Source organism: Pipistrellus kuhlii, unplaced genomic scaffold (genome assembly GCF_014108245.1).
Source record: "Pipistrellus kuhlii isolate mPipKuh1 unplaced genomic scaffold, mPipKuh1.p scaffold_m20_p_18, whole genome shotgun sequence".
Taxonomy (NCBI): domain Eukaryota; kingdom Metazoa; phylum Chordata; class Mammalia; order Chiroptera; family Vespertilionidae; genus Pipistrellus; species Pipistrellus kuhlii.
This window is the reverse complement of record NW_023425493.1, coordinates 11,279,684-11,307,172: the sequence shown is the minus strand read 5'-3', so window position 1 is coordinate 11,307,172 and position 27,489 is coordinate 11,279,684. Positions and strand designations below refer to the sequence as shown.

Sequence of the window (27,489 nt, the reverse complement as noted above, 5' to 3'; positions counted from 1 at the left end):
GAGGAGTGAAAGATCCTAGGTTCGATTCCAGTCAAGGGCATGTACCTTGGTTGCAGGCACATCCCCAGTAGGGGGTATGCAGGAGGCAGCTGATCCGATGTTTCTAACTTTCTATTCATCTCTCTTCCTCTCTGTAAAATATATTTAAAGTAAGTAAGTAAGTAAATAAATAAATAAAAACAACCGGAGATGGAGCTTCTGGAGCTCCCATCCGTCAGTCACTTTGCAAGTCCAACTGCCTGCAATAGGATTTCACGAGCTACTGGCACGACCCTGGCTTCAGGGTCAAGGTGGGGCCCCCTCCACCAGGAGGCAGAGAAACCCGAGGGGGCCGGGAAGAAGGTGTTTGGGGAGCCTCAGAGGTTTCCAAGGGCTCCTGCTGTCCTCCCCGCCGCCGCCCAGCGCACTGAACGCAATGCCGGGCTGCGCCCAGAGGGTGGCGCTGCCAACCCAGCGCTGCCCCGCCGCGGGTCGCCGGCTCCCGCCCGCCCGCCGCCGCGAGACCCCGCTCCGTCTCCCGCAGGCCCGCGGGGCGCGCTGCCCGGCAGGGGGCGCCGCAGACCCGGGCGCCGGGCTCCCCCGCCCACCCGGAGGCGGCTGCGGCGCGGCGAGCCCCGGGCGAGTGCGCTGCGAGGCGGGCGGGCCGCGGGGAGGCGGGCGCGGAGTGGCCGCGGGAGGGAGCCGCCGCCCCTGCCGCCCGGACCCCTGCGGGGCGCATGGGGCGCTTGGAGCCGGGAGCGCACGCGGGCCCGGGGCCCCGCTGCCCGCTGCCGTGAGGAGCCGCGCCGGGGAGCCCCGAGACCCCCGAGAGCCGCCGGGAGGATGACCATGGCCGGGGGCCGGAGGGGACTGGTGGCCCCGCAGAACACGTTCCTGGAGAACATCGTCCGGCGGTCCAATGGTGAGCGCGGCATGCGGGGTCCCGTTACCCGGCTTCTCATCGGAGCCTTTTCTTTGCAGCCGCCTCCCCGCTGCAGCAGAGCTCGGAGCTGCGCGGGGAGCCGGGGCACCGGGGCCCGGACGGAGGCTGGGGAAGGTGGGCAGGCGGGGCGGCGTCTGCTGAGTCCGCATCCCAGGAGGACAGGTATCCCTTAGGGGCCTTTCTCCCGCCGTCTCGGTCCTCTCCGGGGAGCGTGGCCGCTGGGGAGCAAAGTACCAGGAAAAGTGAGGGGAAGCTGAACGCCCCAGGAGTACTGCCCACCCTCCTTCGCGGAGCCACCCCCCCGGGGAGGCAGCTGCGGGGACAGGCAGCTCCGGCCGCGTCCACCCTCCACCTCCCATCTCCACCGGCAGGAAAGCCCGAGGTGTAGGGGCGCGGGGACTGAGGACTGATGTGCACCAGGCTGCCCGATGCCACCTCTGCACCCAGCCGCCCGCCCCCTGCCAGGTTAAGCTAAGAAGGCCATGGGGGGCAGCAGAATGTCCTCGGCTCAGGCGGGCAGTGGCGGGCACAGGTGCTGAGCGGGCTCCGTGGTCCCAGGTACGAATCTGTCTCAGATCCTCTCTTCCACACACAGCAGTGTTTTATGCCCACGCAGCCTGCTCACCTACAAATCCCCAAACTCCCCAAGCCTGCAGATCGCCATTACCCAATACACCAAATGCTCCCCACCCCTCTCTCTCCGTGGCATTTAGAGAGACAGTAGCATGAAGGGTGCGGGGTGGGAGGGGGGTTGCGGGGAGAAAGGGCTGGAGCTGGGGCTGGGAAGGAAGCAATTCAAATGCCTGCAGGACCCAGGGCAGCGGAGCACCCTGGCTAAGAGGCTTGCAGGGCACACAGGAGCAGGGGCGCCTGGAAGGTGCAAATGAGAGGCGACCAGCCCTGGATAGAAGCCCCTTCCAGGCGCTGGACCCTCTCTCCCTCTCAGAGACATAATGTTCCTTAGGAGGACCCGAAGCGCTAACTCAGGAAAATGGCTTTTTAAAAATGTGTTAATATCTTGGCTTCAGAGCCTTCAGGAGCTTGTGTTAAAGCGGCGGGCTTCTCTCTGGATTGAGTTAGGGATTTGGGGGAAGGGCATGGAAAGTGACTTATGGTGCTAAGGCATACTCTTTCATTCAAAAGGGATTTAAGTTTATCTTAAAATCAAAACACGTAACTAGAGTAGCAAATCACCATGTGATTGATACTTCTTAGGGATAGTTATTTATTAGGTGCCGCTTACAAAGAAGACTATGGAAGAGTTTCTGGTCAGCCCCCTTTTCTTTTAAGGTCTTCCTGAGGCAGACTAACTAAGGTGGCTTTCAGAGCAAGGTCACAGGCATTCCCTGGGGGTGCAAGGGAATGACAATTAGGGCCATGATGAACTCTCCGCCCTAAAGATGGTGGAGGTGTTCCTAGGTTGTAAAATAAAAATCACTATTTGAGAGTTTAACGTACTGTGATTCCTATTGATATTGGCTTGTTAGGGGGTAGGGATGGAGTCTTGGAGAACTGGGGATCCCCTTGCCAGAGACATTAACTTTCTCATAAACATCAATGCAATTTCTGTGTGTGTGTGTGTGTGTGTGTGTGTGTGTGTGTAGAGGCAGAGTTCTTTAAGTGAGAGGGGAAACCCTGTGTCTAATGTAGACCATAGTATGTTTTTGAATGGAGAGAGCAGCCAGGAATCTTGCTTGTAATAGTCACAAGGTTTCCTTAGGCGTGTAGGAGGGACTTAAGAATCCTGGAGCGGGTACCACGATTTAAAACAACCCTGAAGCTGATAAGGTAGGATATATTCCAGAGCCACTTCCCCTGTGTAGGCATGTGCAGAACCTCAATAGAATAACTAGCTGGGAATATTATTAGTGCTGGCACTTTAATTTCAGCACCGCTTCCTAAAGCTTGACTTCAGTTAACTAACCAACCAACCAAACAGCATCAACAGCAAAACCAAAAACATGTTGGGAGAGGTGGGTGAACTTTTAATGTTATGCATTATTTCAGAGAAAAAGGGTCTGATCTTGAAACGTGGAGTTTAAATGTGTAGCGATCTCTGTCGTACTATTTCCTGAACACAAATAGAAAGAAAAATGTGGACTCTTGGAAACATCACCATATCTACATGCATTGTGTTATTTTATGGTGATGGAAAAGGTTTATTTATAAATATCGATTGCCTTCTAAAATTCACCGGCCTTGTTTTGGGCATCACAGTCTTTTGAATAGCATTTTACCTTTAAATAGCATTACTTTTTGATTACTTTTTAAAGGTATTTTTCTCCTAGTGGTTTTAATGCAGCATTTTTGTTTCTCTTTTAAAGACCAGAAGACCGAGTCCCATGACTATTGAGTGACATTCAAGGTGGCGGGCAGATAGTGCCTGAGGTGGGGGTTAAGTGTAGAGGGTAGTCTTCATCTTTTGCTGCAGCATCATTGTTGCTCAGACATGATGACTTAGGCTGTGGATCTGTTTTCATCATCCTTACAAACACCGCTCTCATTATATGCTAATGGGTAACAGAACAGACTTTGTTTTGGGGCATTTGAATGTGTGGTGTCTGGAATATCATACAACTGCAGGCTAAGACAGACCTTAGATCAAGTCTGTCCTCCTTCCCCATCATTGTATATAGACGACAAAATCCGAAGCGGTTTTTATCTGACCTCAAATAATTAAGGTCAGAACTGATGAGGCCCAAAGCCTCTTGACCCCTGTGTCACTCTCCTTATGGCACACCACGCGGTGACCTTCCTTGTGTTGCCATTGTTTTCTCTAGAGAAGCACAATTTCCCAGCGGAGACGAAATAAAATGTTATAACAACAAGAACAACATCCATTTTGGCTAACGGCCACACTACCACATCCAAACAGAATAACAGGGCAAAGGAGAAGCTAATTCTGTTTCCAGGGAGGGCGGTAGCTTTACCTCTGCCAGTGGTTTGGCAGGGAAACATGCACGTGCCCGTTATAAAACAGTAAGTCACTTTTTGTGAAATATTACCTTTGATCCTCAGAAGGCAGCAAAGGAGGTGCAGCGTTTCCATTTCAGAGTTTCAGGAACTGAGAATCCTCAGGTTACATAATTTACTTACGGTTAGTTGGGAAGAGGAAGCAGTAGACATGGCAGTAAAAGGCAGCTCAGGGACTACTCAGCAGTTGTGACTGGCTCATTCATTCTGCAAAGATTTATTGAGCGTACTGATGGAGCACTGGGGATATCGTGAGAAAAAGGAAACCCTCAACCTGGAGTAAGTTACATTATAGTGAGTCTTGGTTCAAGGATCTTGCCCCTCTTTTCAAATCATTCCACCATGTTTCCTGGCTTGACATTGGATTAAAAAAAACACACACACACAAAACATCCACATTTTAAAGGTGTTTACTGGTCTTGATGGGACTAAAATCTAGTTTAACTTTCTATATATCTACCGCTATATATCTATATATCTATATATCTATATAATTGATTTTTTACAGAGAGAAAGAGAGAGGGATAGAGAATTAGAAACATCGATGAGAGAGAATCATCCATCAGCTGCCTCTTGCACAGCCCCTACTGGGGATATGCCCGCAACCAAGGTACTTGCCCTTGACTGGTATCGAACCTGGGACCTTTCAGTCACATGCCGATGCTCTATCCACTGAACCAAACTGGTTTTGTCTAGTTTAACTTTCTTGGCTACATTTGGAATGCCATTCACTTTTTTTTAAAACTATCTCTTAATCGAGTAGTTGTAAGTAATCAGCAGGAAGGGGCCAGATTTGATTGGATGTTGTGTAGGGTCATACTGCCCATTGTTTCAAATCTTTATGTTGGCTTCGTTGACACAAAACCAGGCTGCTTCTTGTCATATTGATATTGGGAAGAGTTGCTCCAGTATATATATATATATATATATTTTAAATTTATTTTTAAGTTATTAGAACAACAGAAACATATTTCAGAACATAATTTTGAAGCATCATCATAATCATCATTTTCTTTTTTTAAATTTTATTGATTTTGTACAGAGAGAAAGGGAGAGAGATAGAGAGTTAGAAACATCGATGCGAGAGAGTCATCGATCAGCTGCCTCTTGCACACCCCCTACTGGGGATAAGCCCGCAACCAAGGTACATGCCCTTGACCGGAATCGAACCCGGGACCCTTCAGTCCCAAGCTGATGCTCTATCCATTGAGCCAAACCGGTCTCGGCTCCAGTATATTTTTTGATTGTTGCTTGAATCTTTAGGCGCTTATGTTCTGAATGCTTGCTGCAGCAAATAGGAGATCTGGTTTAGGAAGGCTGGCAGACCTCAGTGCCAGGAAACCACAAAAATATTACCCTGAGTGGTCCCATTTGAGGAGAGCATATGTTTCGGTACTCGGAAACCTATATCAAACAGTTGTAGGTGCCAGTAAGAATCCATGCACACTAGTAGGAGCGAGGTGCCAGCACATTTGGGTCCAGATTTACGTACTTGTATAATTTACAGATTGCTAAATCAGCTGTGTTTTTGCACGGTGTTAAGCTGGTTCAGGTTGTTGATATAATTAGCTTAGCTAGCAAACAGGACGAGAGCCACGGGTGGTGTTGTGTCTCCTCATGGATGTCTTTGAGCCGCAGGAATGTTTATAAAACATAACTCATTAAAATCCACTCTTAACGCCGAAGGGGGAATAGATGATAATCTGGATTATGACCCACTGGATGGAGTTTGTCTTTTTCCTGGAATGTGTTCTAAGATAACCTCCAGCCCAGGCTCGCTGTCTTTCTTCGAAAGTGTCTGAAAGTTTCATCTGTTGGCTGATATGAGCTGGGGGACTGAGAGGACGAAGGCTTGTGATTTTGCATAAACTCCCAGCTCCATGGTTTTTATGATATGGTCTGTTTTATTAACATATTAAAAAATAGAGGCATTTGAGGAATGTGTGGGGAAATTGAATCTCCAGCTTCACTTTTTTTTTTCCCCCTGACACAAGCTCTTCATTTATGATGGGGCTTCATTTGGCCTGGGTTCTTCAGTGTACCTTGAGGCCCCTCATCCTCCCCTCCCCTTTATTTCTGGTGAGATAGTTAATGGCTTGGAAGCAAACATTTAAAACACACTTTAGTTCTTTATTGAAACAAACCCTTTTTGCAAAGTGAGTGTCTGCTTTGTAGATTTAAGATATTTGAACCATTTTTTTTTTCCTCTTTAAGTGGACACACCTGTAACTGCTGAGAAGGAACTACGGAACTTCAGCTCTGAAAGGACATTCGTTACAATTTCTTTTCCGGTGTTTGAATCCTTTTCAGAACATTCCTCCCAGGGTGTATCTAGCCTGTGCTTGAATAGCTTCTGCGATGGGACACTCACTCTTTTACAAGGAATATTCTGTTTTCTAAGAAACCATAGTTGTGAACTACTTTTTCTCTTCTCTTCTTTTTTCTTTTCTCATCTTTTCTGCTTTTTTCATCTCTTCTACTTCCTTCTCCCCTTCCTGCTCTTATTGTTGTTGTTACTGTGTGGTCTCACCAAAATCTGCCCTTGAACTGCTATTTCTCATTTGAGGTCCGCCCTGTGGAATGAAACCGACCTAGCCCACTCCCTCTTCCACCAGAAAATCTTTCTCTTTTTTAGAAAAATTTGGTAATAGTTGTCTTGATTCTTCTCTCCATTTTTAACCCTTTGAAATGGTTTAATACCACAATTGAAAGGCACATAAAATAGTTTGGTACAACTTAACACATTTGTGTAAAGTAAATACTGTACTGTCTCCACCGATGTCAAGAAGTGGAATCTTATACGCTCTCCAGACGCTCCCTGACCCCAAGTCCCTTGCTCTCCAAAGGGGACCATCTCCCGATTGTCAGGAGATCACTTGCATTTCCTCATAATTTTGCCACCTTGTTTTGCAGTTCTGAGCACTGGAGTTCATTTAGTCTGTTTTTGAGCTTTCCATACATGGGACTTCAGTTGGAGATTCACCCATGTTGCCGTGTGTCCTGTCATTTCATTGTCACTGCTGTGTGGTACTCGAAGGCGTGACTATAACACACATGCCATTTGTCCATTCCATTCTGAATGCTCTTGGTGGACATGTGTTCGCTTGCAAACCGGCCCCCCGTCCACGGCAGGCAAGGAGAGACTGCAGAGAGAGGCAGACCACTCAGGAATGAGAGGCGGCAGGCTCAGGGAACAAGGGGGCTTGTAGATCTCTGCCCCGCCTGCCAGAATTTCCAATGTTTACAAAGAGGCCTTACCTTGGTTTATTCACGTGTCAGTCCAGATGGTCTCAACCACACTTTACTTTCTCAAGGCTGTGCCCTTGACATAGGTCCCACGGTGGGAAGCACGTACATTTCAAGGTCAGGGCAGGGACTGAGGAGCCTCTGATTGCCTGGGGCCAGCTCAGGAATCAACCGGCAGATCACACCCTCTCAGTGACCTCTTCCAACAACGTGTGGGTTGTTCCCAGGCTTGGGCTATGAATGCTGCTACAAACATTCTTGCACACAGTCTTCTGGGATGTGTGGGCATATATTGGATATATGCCTAGTGGCATATGTTTAACGGCAGTGGAGGCTGCCAAGTCATTTTCTAAAGGGTTTGTATCAATTTACACCCCCACCAACAGTGGGTGAGGGTTCTTGTCACCCCACATCCTTGCCAACACTTGGTGTTTTCTCCTCTTTTTTTGTTTTGTTTTTGTTTTTCAATAATGACATTGCCCAAGCAAGCTCGTAATAAAACAGGGTTACTTAGGGTTATGTTAGGAGTGAGCACATGATCAAAATAAAAATGAAAATAAAACTTGCTCTTGTCTTTTGGGACGCATTGGTGTCTCCTGTGTGTTGCAATGTTCGCACATGTGAACTCACACATGACGATAAGTGACGTGAAAGACTTGCACGCTTAGAATTGTGTACAAAGGGCATATGCAGTGTGTGTGTGTAAGAGACTCATTTTATTAAATCTAGAAGCAGTAAGCCCTGGGGACAAAGATTATGTAAGAATTAGAGCTGGAAGTGGGAAGGATCTAGGAAGTAAATGATTTGTTTTTTTTAGTGGAACAAATAAAACAAAAATCACCGAAGGAAAGGCGCAGATTTCATGGAGGGAATAAAAAAAAAAAATCAAAGACAAATGAAAATGCAATGCAAAGGCTAGCTTGTGGTTCAGCTTCACAAGCACGGTGGACCTCTCATGTGTTCGATCCTTTGTGAGGGACCAGGAATACCAAAGTGAGTGAGGCATTGTGATTTCTCATGGAGACATCCACGATGAAGACCAACCTGTGCTATAAACCCCTCCAAAGATGGAAGAGAAGCCATGGTGACTCAACACATGCTCCACCATTTCTCCTTATATGCTCCTCACCCAAAATTATTCTTAGATGTTCTAGCCATTTCTTACTTTTTTTTTTTTTGTGAGGTTGGCTGTGGGGTGACTAGATCCCTTAAGTCAGATTGAAGGAGGCCGTTGCAGAATGAGTGAAGCTTTGTTCTGAGACTTGAAACAAGTCTCATTCCTCTGGGTTATGTCTTTTTTGGCTGCTGGCTCGGCACACCCCCCATACACACACACACACTCCCTACCCTATTGTGAGTTTCCAGCATATCCTGGATGCTGGGATTTGTTGGATGCTCTGCTTGTTGTCTCGGGGAACAGAGTGCAATCTGGACACCTCCAACATCTCCCTTCGTTTCACGGTCTCTGCCGCAGCAAACATGCACTCCTGGTAGTGGCCAAATTACGTAAAGCTCTTCTGATTGGGTGTTAATTGAACTATGTCAATAATCAGAATCAATTTGCTTATGCATACTAAGATCGTTCATTGTGTAAATTAAAAGGGCAACTTTTGATTAGTCCTATGTTGCATAAAACTGATGTTCTCAAGTTAATTGAGGCAATCCTGTAATTATTAATGTACTATTAACTGAGAGTGCCTCACAACCATCGTTTGTCATAGCTTCAGGGACATAAGATGCTTCTGGAAAGAAGAGGAATAGCCTCTCATTACCTCCCTTTTCCCTTAAAACACTAGCATAGGCATCCTCTACTGGCATTCCCGGAGTGCTGGAGTCAGCATTTGCAAGGTGATACTATATTGGCAAGTTTTACCGATATTTATTTCCTGCTTAACTTTTATTTCCATGAAGAGTGAATTTGGAAAACCTATTTTAGATTAAACCTTCACAGTCTTGGGAGAAAATGAGTTAATTTGAATGACAAAACTATATTTATTTCATCTAAATACATTCTTTTAAGTTTTTATTATTTTATTTTCATTTACTTTTGTTTTCTCTCAACATTTTAGGGATTGACTGGATTAGAGTTCTATGCTGCTATTACATTTGTGCTTTGAGCCTCTATGTGGACTACATATCATGTTTCCTTCTTAGAGCCATTCTTTCTTTTCTTTTAAATTTTTTAATTTATTTTAAAAATATGTTTTATTGATTTTTTACAGAGAGGAAGAGAGAGGGATAGGGAGTTAGAAACATCGATGAGAGAGAAACACTGATCAGCTGCCTCCTGCACCCCCCCACCCCCACTGGGGATGTGCCTGCAACCAAGGTATATGCTCTTGACTGGAATCCAACCTGAGACCCTTACAGTCTGCAGGCTGATGATCTATCCACTGAGCCAAACCGGTTTCAGCATTCTTTCTTTTCTTAAAATTAAATTTATTGGGGTAATATTGGTTAATGACATTACATAAGTTTCAAGCATACAGTTGTATGATACGTCATTTGTATGTTCATTTTGTGCAGTCTCCTATCACCATATATTTGACCCCCTTTACCCTTTTCATCCTTCCCCTTCTCTCTTCTCTTCTGGTAACTACTGTGTCTGTGTCTGTGAGTTTGTTTTATTTGTTGATTTGTTGTTGTTTTTTGTTTTATATCCCACATGTGAATAAAACAATATGGTTCTTATCCTTTTCTGAGTTATTTCACTTAGCATGATATTCTATAACAGAGGAGTCAAGATTCATAGTATTCATATATATATATCTTGACTCCTCTGTTATCTCACATTTGTTTATCCAGTCATCCATCGAAGGACACTTAGGTTATTTCCATGTCTTGGCTATTGTGAATAGTGCTGCAATGAACATCGGGTATAGATATTTTTATGAAGTGTTTTCAAATGTTTCTGGTAGATACCCAGAATATGGGAGCTCTGTTCTTAATTCTTTGAGGAATAGCCATACTGTTTTCCACAGAGGCAGCACCAATTTGCATTCCCACCTTCAGTGTTACAAGTGTTCCCTTTTTTCCACACCCTCTCCAACACTTGCTATTGCTTGTCTTATTGATAATAGTCATCCTAACAGGTGTACAGTGGTATCCTATTGTGGTTTTATACACATTTCCGTTATAGCTAGTGATGTTGAGCATCCCTTTTCGTTTCCAACCCGGGAGGCTGACCTGTATGGATTATGTCAGTAGTCTTCCCTGCTTTCTGGATCCTGGTTTTGACTTGTGAGGTCTACCACCTTGAGATGTCATAATAGCCTATTAATTTTTCCCCCTTGCATGAAGTTTACATCTCCACCTTTCTCTCTTTGGGTTTGGATAGGTTAGGGTGGCTTAAAGTTTCTAACTGTTATTAACCCTGGGGTACTGCACTATCCCTGAGATTTCCCTCAGTGGTGTGCTGGGGCCAGCTGAACTGGCTGGGACTGCCCGTCAAGATTTGATCATGCACATCTATTTCGTATTTCTGGTTTGGGGACCTCACCTTGGTAACTTGAAATCTGCCATGGTGGAAGTATTTGCACCTCAGAAATAGGCAAATACTATAAATCAGGGCTCCCACTGCCCAGCCAGTGACAGCACACCACTGCCAGTACCTCACCCAGGCTTTTGTCAATAACACTCCGCCAAGTATCCATCTATGTGTGCCATTGTCTTCTTGCCAGGCCTCTGCCTATAGAACCAGATACTTGGCTAGGGAGTAGATGTGGAATCATGTGCTAGGTAGACTGGGACAGCTAAAGCTAGATGGGAAATTGGACATAACTTTCAAATGGACACATGTGTCCCCTGCATTCCTGCCATGTCTGAGCAAAGTAGATGCTCATATATGTGTTGTATTACACTGAGCTGCTCTGAGATTCTCTTTCTCCCACCCTATCCTTACTGAGCCATTTACTATGAATTTTTAAAATAACAGAGGAGGCAAGTATAAAACTAACCCAAAAAAAATCCTTTTTTCTAGTACCATTTAATATTTTTACTTGCTTACTTTGAATGATGTTTTTGGTGTTATTCAATAATGATTTAAGAGTTTTGTTCAAAGTACCTATAATGTATACAGATATACATTAAGAAAGTATAATGATTGTAAAAGGAGGGTAATTGGTAATTAATTTATTGCACTACTTTCTATCAAGTGAGCACACAAATAAATATTTCCCAACAGTAATTTAACATATCACCGACCCCTCTCCTTTATGAAGTGAAATATTGACTATAAAAAAGTCGCTGCATTTCTAACACAATTTCATGTATAGTCTCATTCTCTTCCATACTGCTTGTGAAACCTGTTTTAACTGTTTTAAGATCCTTTAATTTGATGCATAATGAAGATGGAGGTCATGTTTTGGAAACTGTGCGCTTAGGGATAAATACAGTGTTTGAGTGTGCTTTTCAAATTGAAATCTCTCTATTGTAATTTACTGGCTTAATAAAAAATGTATTTCAGTAGGATATTAAAATCAGAGACAAAGCAAATAACTATTGAGTCTCTACGGAGTTCAGTTTGTATTGTGCAAAGATTGGGCCCTTGACAATTTACAAGACTGATTTTCATGGAATTTTACTGTTGAAAAAACACAATGGAGCCCCAAAGTGACTTGCTGATAATTAAGATTTTAGGTATTTTCATTTAGGTGTGTTATATTGACTATGCTTCTGGTTTTTCTTCCTATCCTCCTTTCTCCCCCAAACTACCAAATCTTGGTCTGTCCTTTTGTTTATTAAAAAATTAATTTCTTGTATGCACTTTATTTAGGTTCAAGCAAATCAAACTATTGTTTCCTGGTCTTTGTTTACTGCTTAGAGACAAACCTCTTGTTCCCTTCCTTTATCTCCATCATTATTTTTCTTTTGTTTTCTATTCTTTTCTGAAATAAAGGAAAATACACTGAGTGGCCAGATTATTATGATCTCTGAATGCATAATAATCTGGCCACTCAGGGTGTGTGTGTGTGTGTGTGTGTGTGTGTGTGTTTGAGGCCTGGTGCATGAATTTGTGATTCATGCATGGTTGGGGCCCTGCCAGCCTGGCCAGGGGAAGGGGACATGGGTAGTTGGCTGGCCTGCCTGCTGGTCAAACTCCTGGTTGAGGGGACAATTTGCATATTAGCCTTTTATTATATAGGATATACACTGAGTGGCCGGATTATTATGTGTTCAGAGATCATAATAATCCGACCACTCAGTGTATATTTTTATTCCAACTTGCTTTTTGTAAAAGCATTGATACCCTTAGGAACCTATATCATTGCAAAGGATTCTTTGCAAGTAAATTCTCTTGAAGTTATTGAAGCACATTGTGGAGTTCTTACTGTAGCCCCCTGAATAACCCGGGTTGGCAGGCAATAACGAATTTGTGTCAGCCGCCTGCTGAATGTAGCTTTTATCTGTGTAATTGCCCAAACTGAGTCACTTTTCTAAGTCATTGCTTTGGTTAGTTTCTCCTTTGTTATTCGCGGTAATTAGGATGAAAAGCAATTTTCTAATAATTTCTTTTTAGAATATCTCTGCGTTATGTTTTATGGGCAAATGGTAGGTTCGGGATGATCTTGACACATCTGACTACCGCAGCGCAGTCTGGCTACACCCTATCAGCTGAAGAAGCTTTCTGTGGCAGGGGAGGGGAGTCTTTCCAATTTTTAGAGAAATGTTTGTTTTATCCTACAAGCAGGAAAACTGTGTGTGGGCTGAGGGAGGTTGGATTTAGGAAACCTTACATTTGATGGCACACACTCTTGCAGCTGAAGATCTTCAGGGAGTAAAAAGGATCAGGAGGCCAGAGACTCTAGCTCATTTCCACCAAAGACTGGAGGCACAGGGAACGTTCAGAAGAGAGCCAAAAAGTCAGGGCTAGGGCAGCCAGGTTGAACCCACACATCTTACTGAACAACGTGGGAGGGACTTGTTCAGTGCAGACAATATGCATTGGGTGGCAGGCTTGGTGCTTCACAGTAGGCCCCTGGCACATTGACTCAGACCCACCTAGATCCACTTCCTTATTTTATTTAATGGATCTTCTCTCCTTTAAAAAGTCTCACCTCACTGAACAGCAAGGGGAGGAGACCAGGTATGGTGGACTCTGAACTTCCCGGTTAGTGGTATCTCAAGCTCTTCCATTTTTAAATAACCTTTTTGGGTCTCTCTGGGATTCAGATGCCAATTCTACCCATCCCAAGGCTTCTCTCCACGATGGTGTGAGGGGTGGAGGCAGGCACTCAGCCTAGCCTCTGGGGCCTCAGATCCGCTGATGCAAGGCCTTATTGCTCCCTCTAGTTTCTTGGGTCTCAAGCAATAGCCCTAGTGTGCTGGTCACTGAGTGACCATCTGATCTATGGGCTCAAGGCTGCAGCTGGTGAACCTATGTTTCATTCTTTGAATCAAAAAGAACTTGGTGTCCTGTCCCAATCCTTCTCATATTCATCCTCTCCTCCCCCTCCCCCTCCCCCTCCCCCTCCCCTCCCCCTCCCCCTCCCCCTTCCCCCCTCCTCCTCCTCCTCCTCCTCCTCCTCCTCCTCCTCCTCCTCCTCCTCCTCCTCCTCCTTCTTCTTCTTCTTCTTCTTCTTCTCTCTCTCTCTCTCTCTCTCTCTCTCTCTCTCTCTCTCTCTCTCTCTCTCTCTCCCCTCCCCCTCTCTCTGTAACTTGATAATCCAGGCTCTCACTGGTGCTGCAGCTCACCTCTGTTATTTGCCTGAACCCCCAAGTTGATCTTTGCCTTGGGAGGTTTGATAAGACATGGCTTTTGGTCACCTTACTCCACTGTGATAACCATCTGTTCATGCAACTTCAGCAGCAGCAGGGCAGTTGGTAGCTTCTGGATTCTTTGCAGACCCCATGGGAGCTGAGGGAGGCTCAGTGGTGCTAACAAAGCACCTTTAACTTCTCTGTGGCTGTTCTCTCCCTCCCCTGAGTCTCAAATGGGGATCAAGGCACAAATTCTCCCCTCTTCTCCTCCGCTCCTGCCCCTCCTCCTCTTTTGTCACTATGTGGAAGCAGGACTAAATTTTAAGAAGAGTTTGTAAACGAGGGAAGAGACAAAACATTGCAAAGACTGACAGGAGAGGCCAAGCCTTTACAGGAGGAAACCATTCCTTCTACCCATGCCAGTCTTTCCTGAGGGCATCCTTGTGTTTCACAAGGTAAATCATGATATATGATGACAATGCTGGTAATGTTTGACTCATCAATAAAGGATCTTGTTATACTTCTTCGTGTTTCTATAGGAAGGCACATAAATATTAGGTGCTTCAAAGATTTTCATAGAAATGGTCTGATTTTAGTATTTGAAATGGGATCAGAAGGAGAATCTGTAATATGTAATCAAAAGCAGATAGATCCAGGTTCAATCCCCACTCATCTGCTCTATTCCTCAGAAGCTCAGTTTCTTCATGAATAAGTGAACTCCATGACACTACATTCAATAAAGTCATACCACCTCATAAAGGTTGTTGTAAAGGTTAAAAAAATTCTGAATATATAATAAAGTACTTAGTACAGAGCCTGATACAAAGTAAATATCAATAAATGCTACCAATTATTAGTAATATGTAGAAGATGGCTTATGTGGAATCCCTTAGTTCCGATGCTATATGTGACGTTGTGACAGTGGTATGGGTATCTCTGATCTTGTAACATCTTGTGTTCTGGAATGTAATTTTTAAGTCAGTTATTTGTAGTTCATAAATTGGAGATAATCCAGAACATGCCCCCTTTTCCAGCCAAGCAGAGTGGGGGGTCACATGTATGGGCTAAGGCAGGTGAGCCAGGATGGATTTCTTTCCTGTTGAAGAGACAGATGGCCTTCTGACTGGGACTAGGATTCTTTCTTCCGTTGGCTCCAGTCCTTGGATAACGAGGGAATGCCTAGACCTTCTGTCACATCATGGGATCTTGCTCCCTGCAAGCTCTCATTTCTTGCTTGGGTTATCAGTAGATAAACTGCTCTGGAATTTTAAATTCTATGCCGAGAAATGCTCTGAGTGCATGGTCAATAGCTGATAATTCTATTCTTACAGCACTTCCTATTTTTCTCTTTCCTTTCTTAAGTCAAAGAAAAGGCTAGTAGACTTACTTATTTCCTCCCCAAAAAGGCTGTAGGTGAATATACACGCCAGGGACAGGGAATGCTTGAGGAATAATGAATACTTTTAAAGGATGACCAGAATATTTTACGAGAAATTGCAATACTATCTGGAACTTGAAACATATTCTGGTTTCATTTTTTTAGTAAATGAAAAATTTAATCAATAACTTAATTTTTTTTCTGATTAAATTCATTAAAAATTAAGAATATACTTATTTTTATCAAAGTAATATTTGCTCATGGTTAGAAAATCAAACTGAAAGGCTTTTAAAGAAAACAAACACCCTATACCTTGTCTCTTTGCCCATTCTGCTAACCAAAGACCACATGTTCTAATTTTAGCTGTTTCTTCTTATAGTTTCTTCTATGTCTCTAAATAACATGCATCACAACTATTTCTAGATTTATTAATTTTAGGTATCTCGTGGCTTCTGTTAATTTAGCTGAGGTTTTAGCTCACTTTATTTACTTTCTGCCGCCTAAGATTATATTGCTCCCTTGTTGGTTATTTTTGCAATTTTAAGTAAAATATGAATACCTTACAGCAACTCTAGATACCGTTTCAGGATTGTTCTCTCTTATTTCTCTAAGTTTATCATTTGTATTTTTACAGTGTCAAAATTGATGAGGTTATAGTCAGATACTTAATAATTAAATATTCCATGCTTGACTATGTTGGTTTTAAAAGTTGGAAATTAAGATGTTTATAATTATGACAATAATGTGACATAGTGTATTTTGATTTCCTTTCTTGCAGTTTTTTTTATGCTTCTAATTTCTTTTCCTGCCCTCCAAAGTATATACCTTTATTGAATTTTTATCTTGTTTATTCCTATATAATTCACTTCTGAAACGTCTGTTCTCTGAATCATTTTGCATGGAATGCTTTCTATTAGTTTCCCCTGTTTTCTACACTAGGTGCCATTTCCCCCTACTTCCCATGCTGTCTTCTTTCTTGCTTTTCTCCCACATTTTTGCTGATATACATTCTCAAGTAACTCCCTAAGAAAGGATATATGGAAAATAAATTACCTGGGTCTTTGCATACTTGAAAACATCATTATTCTATCCTCACATTTGATTGTTTAAATTTTTTAAGAAGTCCTCTGGTCTTCTTCTGTGTTCTTTCTGTTGTTTTTATTAGGTTGCATGTTGATCCTCTTGGATTGACCTTCCAAGTATAGTTTTTTCTTATGTTTCTTATCTTTCCCCCCTTTTTTATCTTTTAATATTAATTTTAAAATTTTACTCACCTAAAAAATCCTCACCGAGGATATGTTTTTATTGATTTTTTAGAGAGAAAGGAAGGGAAGGAGGTGTGTGTGTGTGTGTGTGTGTGTGTGTGTGTGTGTGTGTGGAGAGAGATAGAGAGATATCAGTGTGAGAGAGAAACAATGATTGGTTGCCTCCTGTATGCACCCTGACTGGGAATTAAAACTGCAACCTAGGCCAAAACCGATTTGGCTCAGTGGATAGAGCATCGGTCTGCAGACTGAAGGATCCCAGGTTCGATTCCGGTCAAGGGCATGTACATCGATTGTGGGCACATCCCCGGTTGGGGGTGTGCAGGAGGCAGCTGGTCGATGTTTCTTTCTCATTGATGTTTCTAGCTCTCTATCCTTCTCCATTCCTCTCTAAAAAAAAAAAAAAATGAATAAAATACATTTAAAATCCCCCACAAAACTGCAACCTAGGCGTGTGCCCTGACCAGGAATCAAACCTCCAAGGATGGGCAAATGTTCATCAGGGTCATGGAAGTCAATTTGTAGCTTCTGGCCCAAAGACTGACAAGCTGAAGATGCTGGATGGAGCCCAGAAGTTACCTTGGTATCTTTCTTGTGTCATATTACCAGAATACTTTCATTGAGATGAAAAATTCAGACTGGAAAATGTCTCATGGGAATCGCTGGATTGCTATAGGATCTGTTGGTTGGTTGGTTGGTTGGTTGGTTAACCATGTTTCCTTTGCTAACTTCCTGTGGTATAGTAACCTTAGCAATTGCATTCCAATGATTCACTCTACATAATTGTTCTTTTGGATTCTGGAGAGCCACTTTCCTATTCAAGAGACCATTATGGATGGAAGCAAAATTACCTGGTATGGTTGACATTATTTATGCCCTCATTGAATCTAAAGTGATGTGCCCTTTTCTTCTTCTTTTTAAACAGATACTAATTTTGTTTTGGGGAATGCACAGATAGTGGACTGGCCTATCGTGTACAGCAATGATGGATTTTGCAAGCTCTCTGGCTATCACAGGGCGGAAGTTATGCAAAAAAGCAGTACCTGCAGGTATTTATGATTGGGGCTGTTCTGTTGGACAGTCTATCATAGCATCTTTTGGAAAAAGAAAATGGTTTACTCAGGGTGGGAATGACCTTTCTCTCATTCAGTGTTTATTCAGTAAATTTATGGCAGTATCATCTCCATGTCACGCACTGTACTGGGAAAATCCAAGACTTAAAACATGGTTCCCACAACTGCTGAACTCCCAGTCAGTAAGATGGGGGGAGGAGAGGGCCTAGAAAAACTCAGAAAAATCATTTTATCTCTAAAATGTGAACTCTGAAATCGATAAGGTTTTTAGATAAAACTGAGTGTGAAAGTTAGAAGATTAAATAAAATGAAATAAAATTTTAGATGATTCATTTTTAGGATTTGTGGCTATTTTAGAGAATACAATATTGGAAACTAGGGCCTTGTTCACAGACCTTTTCATCAGAAAAAGAGAAGAGCACCCATATTTTGTTGCCTTCCAATTCTTGTGACAGCTCTCTCTCTGGTCCCCAACTCAAAGGCAGAGGCAAATGGTGCCAACTGTGTGGCTTGCGTATGGGACAGGGCTACTTACCAAGCAGCATCCTTGGGCAGTGGCGCTAGTGTCTTCAAGGTGTTGAGTGGACACAGACCCTGCCTCCTGCCCTGCATTTCCCTTCAGTGCCCTGGCAGGTCTGGGCTCAGCGCAGCCTTAGGTTCCTCTCTTTTTCCCGAGTCTTCTGCATTCAGTGTGTTTGCAAGAAGCAGAATACTTTTCCTAATCCTTCCAAATCAAGAACTAATCTCATCTACAAAGGGTGGAAAACCCTGGGTATCAGTTTTGGTTTTCAGAGACCATGCGTTTTCATGCTATGAAGTCAGCCAAACAACTTGTCTGCTGAAAAGTATGAAATGCTTTGAAAGTATTATTATTTTGTTAAACTTTAGGTTTTAGGGACCAGGAAATAGAATGTTTAAGATCCCCCATGCCCAATGCTCAAAGATGAAGAAATTATCACTCTTAAGTAATACAATAGAATCCTCTTACATTCGTGATATGCTTTTATCCTCCTGAGTGTCTCTGTCTAGATCTCCATCTATTGTACATGTGCACATATGCCATTGAACTAACTGGGAGAGTCAGCTTCACATTTTAGTGGGCCTTGAGCAGCCTATCCCTACCTTTCTTGCTCCTTATTGGTTATAATCAGATACATGAAGAAAATCAGACATTTGCTCATTTAGCCAACTTTAAAAAACAAACCATACAATCCCAAGAAGCTCATTTACTTCCCTTCTCCAGAAATAAGGTAAACCTACCTTGTGCCAGCTGTACTTCGCGTCGCTCAGGAGCCTCTCTCGCTTTAGTTCTTGCATTGCAGGCCTCTGAGATAGAACGCCCAGGAAAAGGAATCTCACACCACAGCTTAAGAAAGTACAGCAGAGAATGAGCGCTGGCTGTCATTATGGCCCTTCCTTTATGTGAAGACTGCATTCTCTGGGCATTTGTTTAATCTTGTGAAGTAAATTGCCGGCATTTAGAGCTGGCATCGCATCCCTTAAATGGAGGTCACTTTATCTAAGCAATTTAACTTGGAGAAAGTGGGAGGAAGCTCGAAAAGGCCTCAGAACAACCGGCTAAATAAAAGGGCCATAGAGCTCAAGTTGATTCCTCCTAGGAGGAATCCTCTGTTCTTGGCCAGGCTAATGTAGTCTTGATCTATTCTTTTTTTTTTTTTTTTTTTAAATATATCTTATTGTTTTTTTTTTTTACAGAGAGGAAGAGAGAGGGATAGAAAGTTAGAAACACTGATGAGAGAGAAACATCGATCAGCTGCGTCCTGCACACCCCCTACTGGGGATGTGCCCGCAACCAAGGTACATGCCCTTGTCCGGAATCAAACCTGGGACCCTTCAGTCTGCAGGCCGGCGCTCTATCCACTGAGCCAAACCGGTTTCGGCTGATCTATTCTTTTGAAAGATAATTCAACAAGTTGGCTTATAGATGAAGAGCCCACCCAAAGGCCAAGAGATAGGCATAGGGAAACCACAGGTAACAACAGCTCTCACTGGGCGGGGAAGGGACATAGAAATAAAGGGGACACAGATTCATAAAGTACACAGCACACTTTGCTTACAGGAGCCTGCAGTAAGCCCAAGGCTGTCCTAGTATCAAGCTAAGCATGGCATTTGACCTGGTGGTTGAGAAATCACACTCCATATCCTCTGAGGTTCTTCTTAGCTCTGAAATGCTATGAAGCAGCGAGTCATCAAGAATGAGTTAGATTGGCATTTGGTATGCACCATTTTAGGAGACAGGGAGTGTCTTGTTCAGGAACCCAGGCCCCTGCTTCCAGGTTCCCTAAGACTTGGGGGCTGCGTGTTACCGTCTTTGTTATTGTTGCCTGAAGGCCCGGGGTGGACAGGATCGATGGTCCCTGGGTCTATGGGGGGCTTTGGTCGGAAGTCTGGCTTTTCCAGCTCCATCGAGAAATAGCTTTTCTTCTCTTTCATTTTGTTAATGTCCTGTGCCATGGCTCACTCTGCCTCGTTGGGGGTGATCCTGTCCTTGGAGGAACAAACTGACTATTCGATCATTGTCAGTGGGGACCAGAGAAATGGAAAGTTCTGGCAGATTTTCTGCTTCTGCTGAGAACCAGTACTCGTAGGCAGGAGTTTCTGCCCACTAGGAGTTGTCTCTAATTTCCCCCATGCTGCTGCTTTACCCGCCTAGTCTACTTTTCTCTAAATGTGAGCAGGAAGTGGGGGGGGGGGCGGGGTCAGAGGGTAGGAGAATAGCTGATATATTAGTGGCTAAATCTTCTGGTTTTTTTTTGTTTTTTGTTTTTTTTTTACCTCTGTCTTCATGTTTAGAACATCAAATTGCATCTCTTTTCTTATTTGATTAGATACCTTTTGTGATTTCCCCCACCCCCCTAAATGTGTATTTATTTTATTGTGAATTAGAAGGAGAAAAATCTGTGGTCAGTTTCCTCTGCCTCTTTCCTAAGCATTCTTTCAGGATGAAGTTTAATTTCCTCATGGCCACGCTCTCCTCCATGCCCGGGCTGTGCTTACCTCTCTGGCCATCTGCTGCAGGTTTCCCCTCCTGGTCTATATTCCCTGCCTGAGCTGCACTCAGCTCCAAAGTCAACCTCACTCTCACCTCTGTGCCTTTGCATATGCTCGCCTTTTGCCTGGAATGTTCTTTCCTTGCTAATTTCCTCTTTCGATCTCATTTGTCCTTACCTCTGCCAAGCCTCCTCTGACTGCCCAGAGAGTGCTCTGTAACTGTTCTGTGCTGTCTGACCCCTTATGTGTTGTCATACTGTTTTATGATCTACTCTTTTCTGGTCTCTCTCTCTCTCTCTCTCTCTCTCTCTCTTTTTTTTTAATGTATTTTATTGATTTTTTTACAGAGAGGAAGAGAGAGAGATAGAGAGTTAGAAACATCGATGAGAGAGAATCATCGATCAGCTGCCTCTTGCACCCCCCTCTCCCCCCCCCACTGGGGATGTGCCTGCAACCAAGGTACATGCCCTTGACCGGAATCGAACCTGAGACCTTTCATTCTGCAGGCCTACGCTCTATCCACTGAGCCAAACCGGTTTTGACCTGTCTTTCTTACTAGACTGTTTATTCTGGGGAATAGTGATGGAGTCTTGATCACAGTTGAATTAATAAACCCTTTTGGAATGTTTCCTTTGTGTGTATTCTACATAGCACAGGGCTAGGCATAGGGCAGACATTTCATATATGCTGGTGGAATAATAAATACTTGCTAATCTAACTTGAGCTCTTTTGTTGATTTGCAGTTTTATGTACGGGGAGCTGACTGATAAAGACACGATTGAAAAGGTGCGGCAAACGTTTGAGAACTATGAGATGAATTCCTTCGAAATTTTGATGTACAAGAAGAACAGTGAGTATCCAGGCCATTCTGAACCATGTCTTAATGTGCTTGGCATAATAAAATACCTTGCTTCCTCTGTTCCTGTCCTGGGTTTTCTTCTCTCCCGTCAGCGAAATGTTGTTACTTGAACCCAGTGTGTGTGTTGGGAAAAATGAATTGATGACTCAGACTATTTCTCCTGGGAATATTTGAACGTGTTATTAGCCAATCGTAATCATTTTCCTTCCCAGAGTTAGTGTTTTTCCTGATGGTTTATTCATGGTGAATTGCTGGCTTAAGGCACTCGTAGACTATAAACCTTCGAGGGCAATGGTTCTCAACCCTCTAATACCGTTCCTCATGTTGTGGTGACCCCCGACCATAAAACTATTTTCGTTGCTACTTCATAACTGTAATTTTGCTACTGTTATGAATCGTAATGTAAATAGCTGTGTTTTCTGATGGTCTTAGGCGACCCTGCTATTCTTACTAACCAATAATTTGATGGTTGGGCGTCACCACAACATGAAGAACTGTATTAAAGGGTCGTGGCATTAGAAAGATTGAGAACTGCTCTAGGGGGAAGGGAAGGGATGGGACAGAAATTCTGTGTGGTTCATCTTTGTATCTACAGCTCTTGGCACAGCAGGTAACACCAGCAGGTGCCCAGTTAAGAGATTCTGACTCCAATTTTGTTCTCCTAGTGACTTCAGCTTTCCATTATAGACAACACTGATAGCCACAGTGCATTGTTCATTTGTATTTGTTTTGGCTACTTCCACAAAGTCTGTCAAAGAAGTTTGAGGTCAGTCCCCACGCACAAGGATAAAGCCTGCTTTTCCGAGGAGAACGGAGAGCCACTGTGTTGGAAGTACGGAGCCTGGGCATAGGGCCTCAGCAGGACTGCCCAGGTGCCCAATGGCGCTTTGTTTTAACAACGCGGTTTTGTGGGTGAAGAATCCTGTCCTTTATATATAGGATTGGTTGGTAGGTCATAGGTTCCATAGAACATTTCCAGAGTGGCCCCAATGGCACAGGGGGATAAGTGTTTATTTAGTTCGGTGGCGTTCCAAGTGACCTGTTTTGCTCTGGAAAGCAGAAGGCGCGTGCTGCTTTGATCTGGAAGGACCCAGGACTTGCTTTCAGTCTGGCGTGTTGGAGGAGGCAGGTGTGGCTGGTCCCCTGTGCGGATGCTGGGCTGGAGGTCAGCTCTGGGCGTCCACAAATCCAAGAAGTTGGTGTGTAGGTTTCACGTTAGAGATGTTGCCTCGCTCCATCTCTCCTTCAGCAGGTGGGTCTAGCGACCTACCTCGAAAGTCAGCATAAGAGGAATGAGGTGAAAGACCGCGAAAGCCAGCCAGTCCTTCCACTCTGGGGAACATGGCCAGGGGCGACAGCTCTGACTGGAGCCCACCGCAGTGGCCTTCTCCGCACGTGCGTCCCGCTGGCGGAGGGTTAGAGGTTTCCACACCAGCAGCTTCGCGTGCTGGGCGGTGTGAACTTCCCCACAACACACGATACTAATTGGGCAGGTGTGTCACCAAGAGAACGGTTGCATTTCTCTTCTGCTGCGGAGGTTTCAAGCTTCATCAGACTGTGCATTTATCTTGCTCAAATACACGTTTGGCACCAAAGGGAGAGAGAGTGAAACATAATTTAAATAGAGTTAGTGATTTCACTTGCCACTGCCTTCAGTGAGCATCTGCCCCCGAGGGAGTGTAAGATGAGAAAAGGGAATTTGCTCTTTCCTCAGCTGCCTGCAGGATGAAGGTCTTGTTGAACCTCACGCACTGAAGGCGATTCTGGCGTACCAAGTTCTGTGCTTCCGTAGACGTTGCCTCTGTGTGTGAGTCAGTTCAGCTGAGTTCTACAAAGAGCCAGCATCCCTTCCCTCCTTGGAGGCTGACTGAGTGGGCTCGCTGAGAGACGCATGCCAGCTTGGGCACAGGGCTCTACCGGGGCCGGGGATCAAATCTGCTCAGGTTGATGCACTAACCACTTAAGCAACACTGATCAGGGCTAAGCTTCTTCTTCTTCTTCTTCTTTTTTTTTTTTAAACAGCGTTTTATTGACCTACTATGTCAGACACTAGGCTTGCTGCCAGGGATTTGGTTTTGGCAAGACAGACGCAGCTTCTACTCTTATTGCAGGGGTGGGGGTAGCATCCACAAGTCAGAGGTATAGTGTCTTTTTTTTTTTTTAAGGACAATTTATTTAAAAAATATTTTTATTGATTCATTTAAAAAATATTTTTATTGATTTCAGAGAGGAAGGGAGAGGGAGATGGAGAGAGAGATAGAAACATCAATGATGAGAGAGAACCATGGATTGGCTGCCTCCTGTATACCTCCCACTGGCAACACGGACATGTGCCCTGACTCAAACTGTGAATCAAACCGTGACCTGGTTCATAGGCTGATACTCAACCACTGAGCCACGCCGGTCGGGCGAGCCATAGTGTCTTGCTGGTGACACCGCATAGGGGAGTTACTTACCCTTAGCTTAGGAGGTCATCCCTGCAGACAGGAAGTCCATGCAGAAACTGAAGGACAGGTGGGAGTTAGGCAAAGAGTATCCCAGGCTGTTGGAATGCTTGATTGAGTTTGTGATGCCACTTGCCATTGCCTTCAGTGAGGAGGTAGCAGGTGAGAGTGAGGAACAGTGGGCCTAAGACGTGGACACGCCCGAGAAGCACCTGAGAATCGAACCACTGGGGAAGGTGGGTCTGGGGAAGGTCAGCGATTCTGCGCCCAGGTACTGGCGAAGCTGCTGGTCCACCTGCCACACTCTGAGGAGCCAGGACAGAAAGCAGCTATAAAGGCTGGCTTCCGGGCCTAGGTGTGTCTCTCTTATTTTAAATTAAAATATATATTTTATTGGTTTCAGAGAGAAAGGGAGAAGGAGAGAGAGACAACATTAATGATGAGAGAGAATCATTGATTGGTTGCCTCCTGCATGCCCCTACTGAGGATAGAGCCCACAACCTGGACACGTGCTCTTGACCAGAATCAAATCCGTCTGCAAGCTGATGCTCTATCCACTGAACCAAACTAGCTAGGGTGTGTCTTTCTCTATGGCCAACTCCCTGAACCCAGCATGGTGCCTGGCACAGAAAGTGCTCCACCAAAACACATGGAGTAATTACATAAAAATGTGACTATGTGAGTGGTGGCCAATGGGGCTGCAAGGTTACTAAGGGCTGATGACACAACTACCTTAAAGAGTTTGGAATTTTTCTTAGGAGCAGCAGGGGTGGGTTATTGTGAATTAAAAGAAGGTGAGAGGCATGGAGGAGCTTGAAGCAGGGTTAAGCAGATAATCAGATTTTCACTTTAGAAAGACAATTCCAGTAGAGTGTGGGGATGGAAGGGAGCATTGAAGACTGGAGGTGGTGGCTGTTAGGAACCATTCAGGGGGCCGGGCAGTTGAGAGGGTGAGAAGTGGGTGGCTGGGAGAAGATGGGGGGGAGAGGAGGGGAGGAGCCTGAATAAAGGATTTGTCTGTGGTGCCCACTGATCGGCTCTTCCTCAGTTTGCCCAGCCCCAGGCAGTGCCCAGGAGGTGGGAAGCACCACTTTTCCTGTCAGGACTCTGTCTGGTCTGAAGTGTATCTCTCCCAAGAATCTAGCAAAGAGCCTGGCCTGGAGGAGCTGCTCAGTGGAGGTTTGCTTTAGTCACTTTGAAAGGATAGTCCCCAAGAAACAGACGAGTGAAGGAAAGTGTGAGATTCAGAGGGAGGGCATTGGAGCCAGGGAAGGAGCAGTGTGGGGCTGGTCTGACGGGGGGATGTCCTGGAAAACCAGACTGAAGCTATGTGGATGGGAGGCGAGGAAGGAGGAGGCAGAGTTTGCTTCTGCTTTCAAACTTTGAGTTCATTAGATGGAAACTTTCAGCATTTTGAAGCAGTATAGCGTCCCTCGGGGGAAACATCAACCCTGGGGAGATTTTTAAAATGTGAAATGTCATCATCTAAAAGAGTGCTTATTTTTCTTTCTCATTTTTAAATGAATGCGTGTTTACCATGGAGGATACCTGAGGGTATATGGAAGAAAAGCAATCAGGCCAAAGCCTCAACGACTCAGAGATATACTCCCATTCTCTTAGCTTTTTGGTGTGTTTCCTTTGATTTTTTTTTTTTTTGCCTGTGCACATGTTACATAATTGATATTTTGACATAGATGCAATTTGCAATCATACAATTATGTAATCTTCATCACAAAAATTTCCCCATCATTAAAATTCCCCATAAATAGCATTTAGAAAGAAGTTTACCGATACTTCCTCTATTGTTGGATATTTATAAGGCTCTAAACTTTCTTTATTAAACACACGTTAAAGTGAGTATCTCTGTGCAAAGATATTTTGTGGACTTTATGAAATTTTTCCTAGAAGTTGAGTATTACTGTGTCAAAGAGTATGAGCTAAGATTTCTGAGACATTTTGCCAAGTAGAGTTCTGGGAAATTGAACCCACTTCCAAGTTCAGTTGAAGATTACGAGCATCTGACTCATCATACCATATTAGCATTTACTAGGATAACTTATCAAATTGCCTACAATTACATTTTTTTGTTTGTTTAGTGAGTATTTTTTAATGCTCGTGAGATTGAATAGTTTTCCTACTTACTATTTTAAATTACTCTTTTTATGTTAATTGTTCAGATTCTTTGCCCATATATTCTATTTAATTCTGAATAAGACTTTTTTATAAGCTTTTTAATAAATTATTTTTACTCCTCTCCCATTCTTTGGTATTTGCAAGGACAACTTCATAGAAAGGACCTTCTTAAAGTTTTTCTAATCTTTTGGGGAGTTGGGAGTAGAAGGCTTCATGCTGTGCTTTGGAGTGAGTATATGAATATTCATATCTTGAAGGATGGGTTATTTGAGAGGTCTGTGTCTGTTGGCCAGTTGTACCAATAAACCTGGCATTATGGTAGCACTCTATATTTTGCATTGTTATTAATACTTAAGTATTTCTCAGGACGCTAGGACATTGTCTTACATAAATGACAGTCATCATTAATAAACTCACTCAGTAAACATTCAGGCAGTCACTACTGTGCTAGTCAGTTCCTTTTTCCATTTCCAAGCAAGAAAACCCAGAAGTACCAGCCCTGAATGAAAGCAGTACACCCTGCAGGCCGCACTCCCCAGCGTGTGACCAACCCCACACCTTATGGTGAGGCCGGTGGCCCCGAGTTCTGGAGCTCTGGGTCAGAGTCTCCCTCAGAGAAGCTTTCTGCCAGCCAGCAAGGAGAAGCCGCTGGCCAAGTACTTACTGATTACCTACGGCAGGCATGTGGGTGTCCAGATGTAAGGAACTGACTCTGCCTTTGAGAAGGTTACAATCTAGTTGTGGAGATGAATGTAATAGGAAAACAATCTTATTTTGCTTATTTTCCTAATGGATTGTCTTTTACTTATTCAGTGGGAGGAGCTGCTTAGATGAAGGGATATTGATAAATCACACACATAATGAAAAGTATTTCTCCTATTAAAATTTCTCTCTCTCTCTCTCTCTCTCTCTCTCTCTCTCTCTCTCTCTCTCTATATATATATATATATATATATATATATATATATATATATATATATATATATAGTGTGTGTGTGTGTGTGTGTGTGTGTGTATAATATTTTTAAGTCAGTGTTTTCCTTTGTGTTTCTGAGCTTTATCTAATGCTTGGGAATTTATTACTATTTTTATGTGGTTTTATTGATTTTAGAAAGAAGAAGAGAGAGGAAGAGAGAAATAGAAACATCAATGAGAGAGAAACATCAATCGGCTGCCTCCTACTAGGGATTGAGCCTGAAATTCAGGCATGTGCCCTGACTGGAATCGAATCTGATGACCTCTCGATCTGTGGAACAATGCTCAACCAACTGAGCTGTACTGGCCTAACCAATCCACCATACTGGCTGGGCAGGAGTTTAATTTTATATGTTACGTGGCATAGTATTCTAACTTAATTTACTTTCCACACTGTCTCAGTATAGTTGTCCTTCCTTATCTGCGGGGGATACATTATAAGACCCCCTCCATGGGTGTCTGAAACCCTGAAGAGTATTGAAGCCTACATATATTGTCCCGCCTTTTCTC

At 43.8% G+C, this 27,489-nt stretch overlaps 1 protein-coding gene across 2 annotated transcripts in view; it reads left to right on the top strand.

Annotated features, from left to right (window-relative positions):
• Nucleotides 1–573: 573 nt before the first annotated feature.
• Nucleotides 574–27,489, top strand: part of KCNH1 (potassium voltage-gated channel subfamily H member 1) — a 253,120-nt gene continuing 226,204 nt past the window's right edge. The window contains exons 1-3 of one of the 2 annotated variants that reach the window (XM_036442598.2): nt 574–901; nt 17,409–17,532; nt 21,312–21,418. In XM_036442598.2, coding sequence (XP_036298491.1) covers nt 823–901; nt 17,409–17,532; nt 21,312–21,418 — 310 coding nt within the window. In that variant the 5' untranslated portion in view covers nt 574–822. The remainder of the gene's footprint in view (nt 902–17,408; nt 17,533–21,311; nt 21,419–27,489) is intronic. The other variant, XM_036442599.2, reaches the window with a different exon arrangement.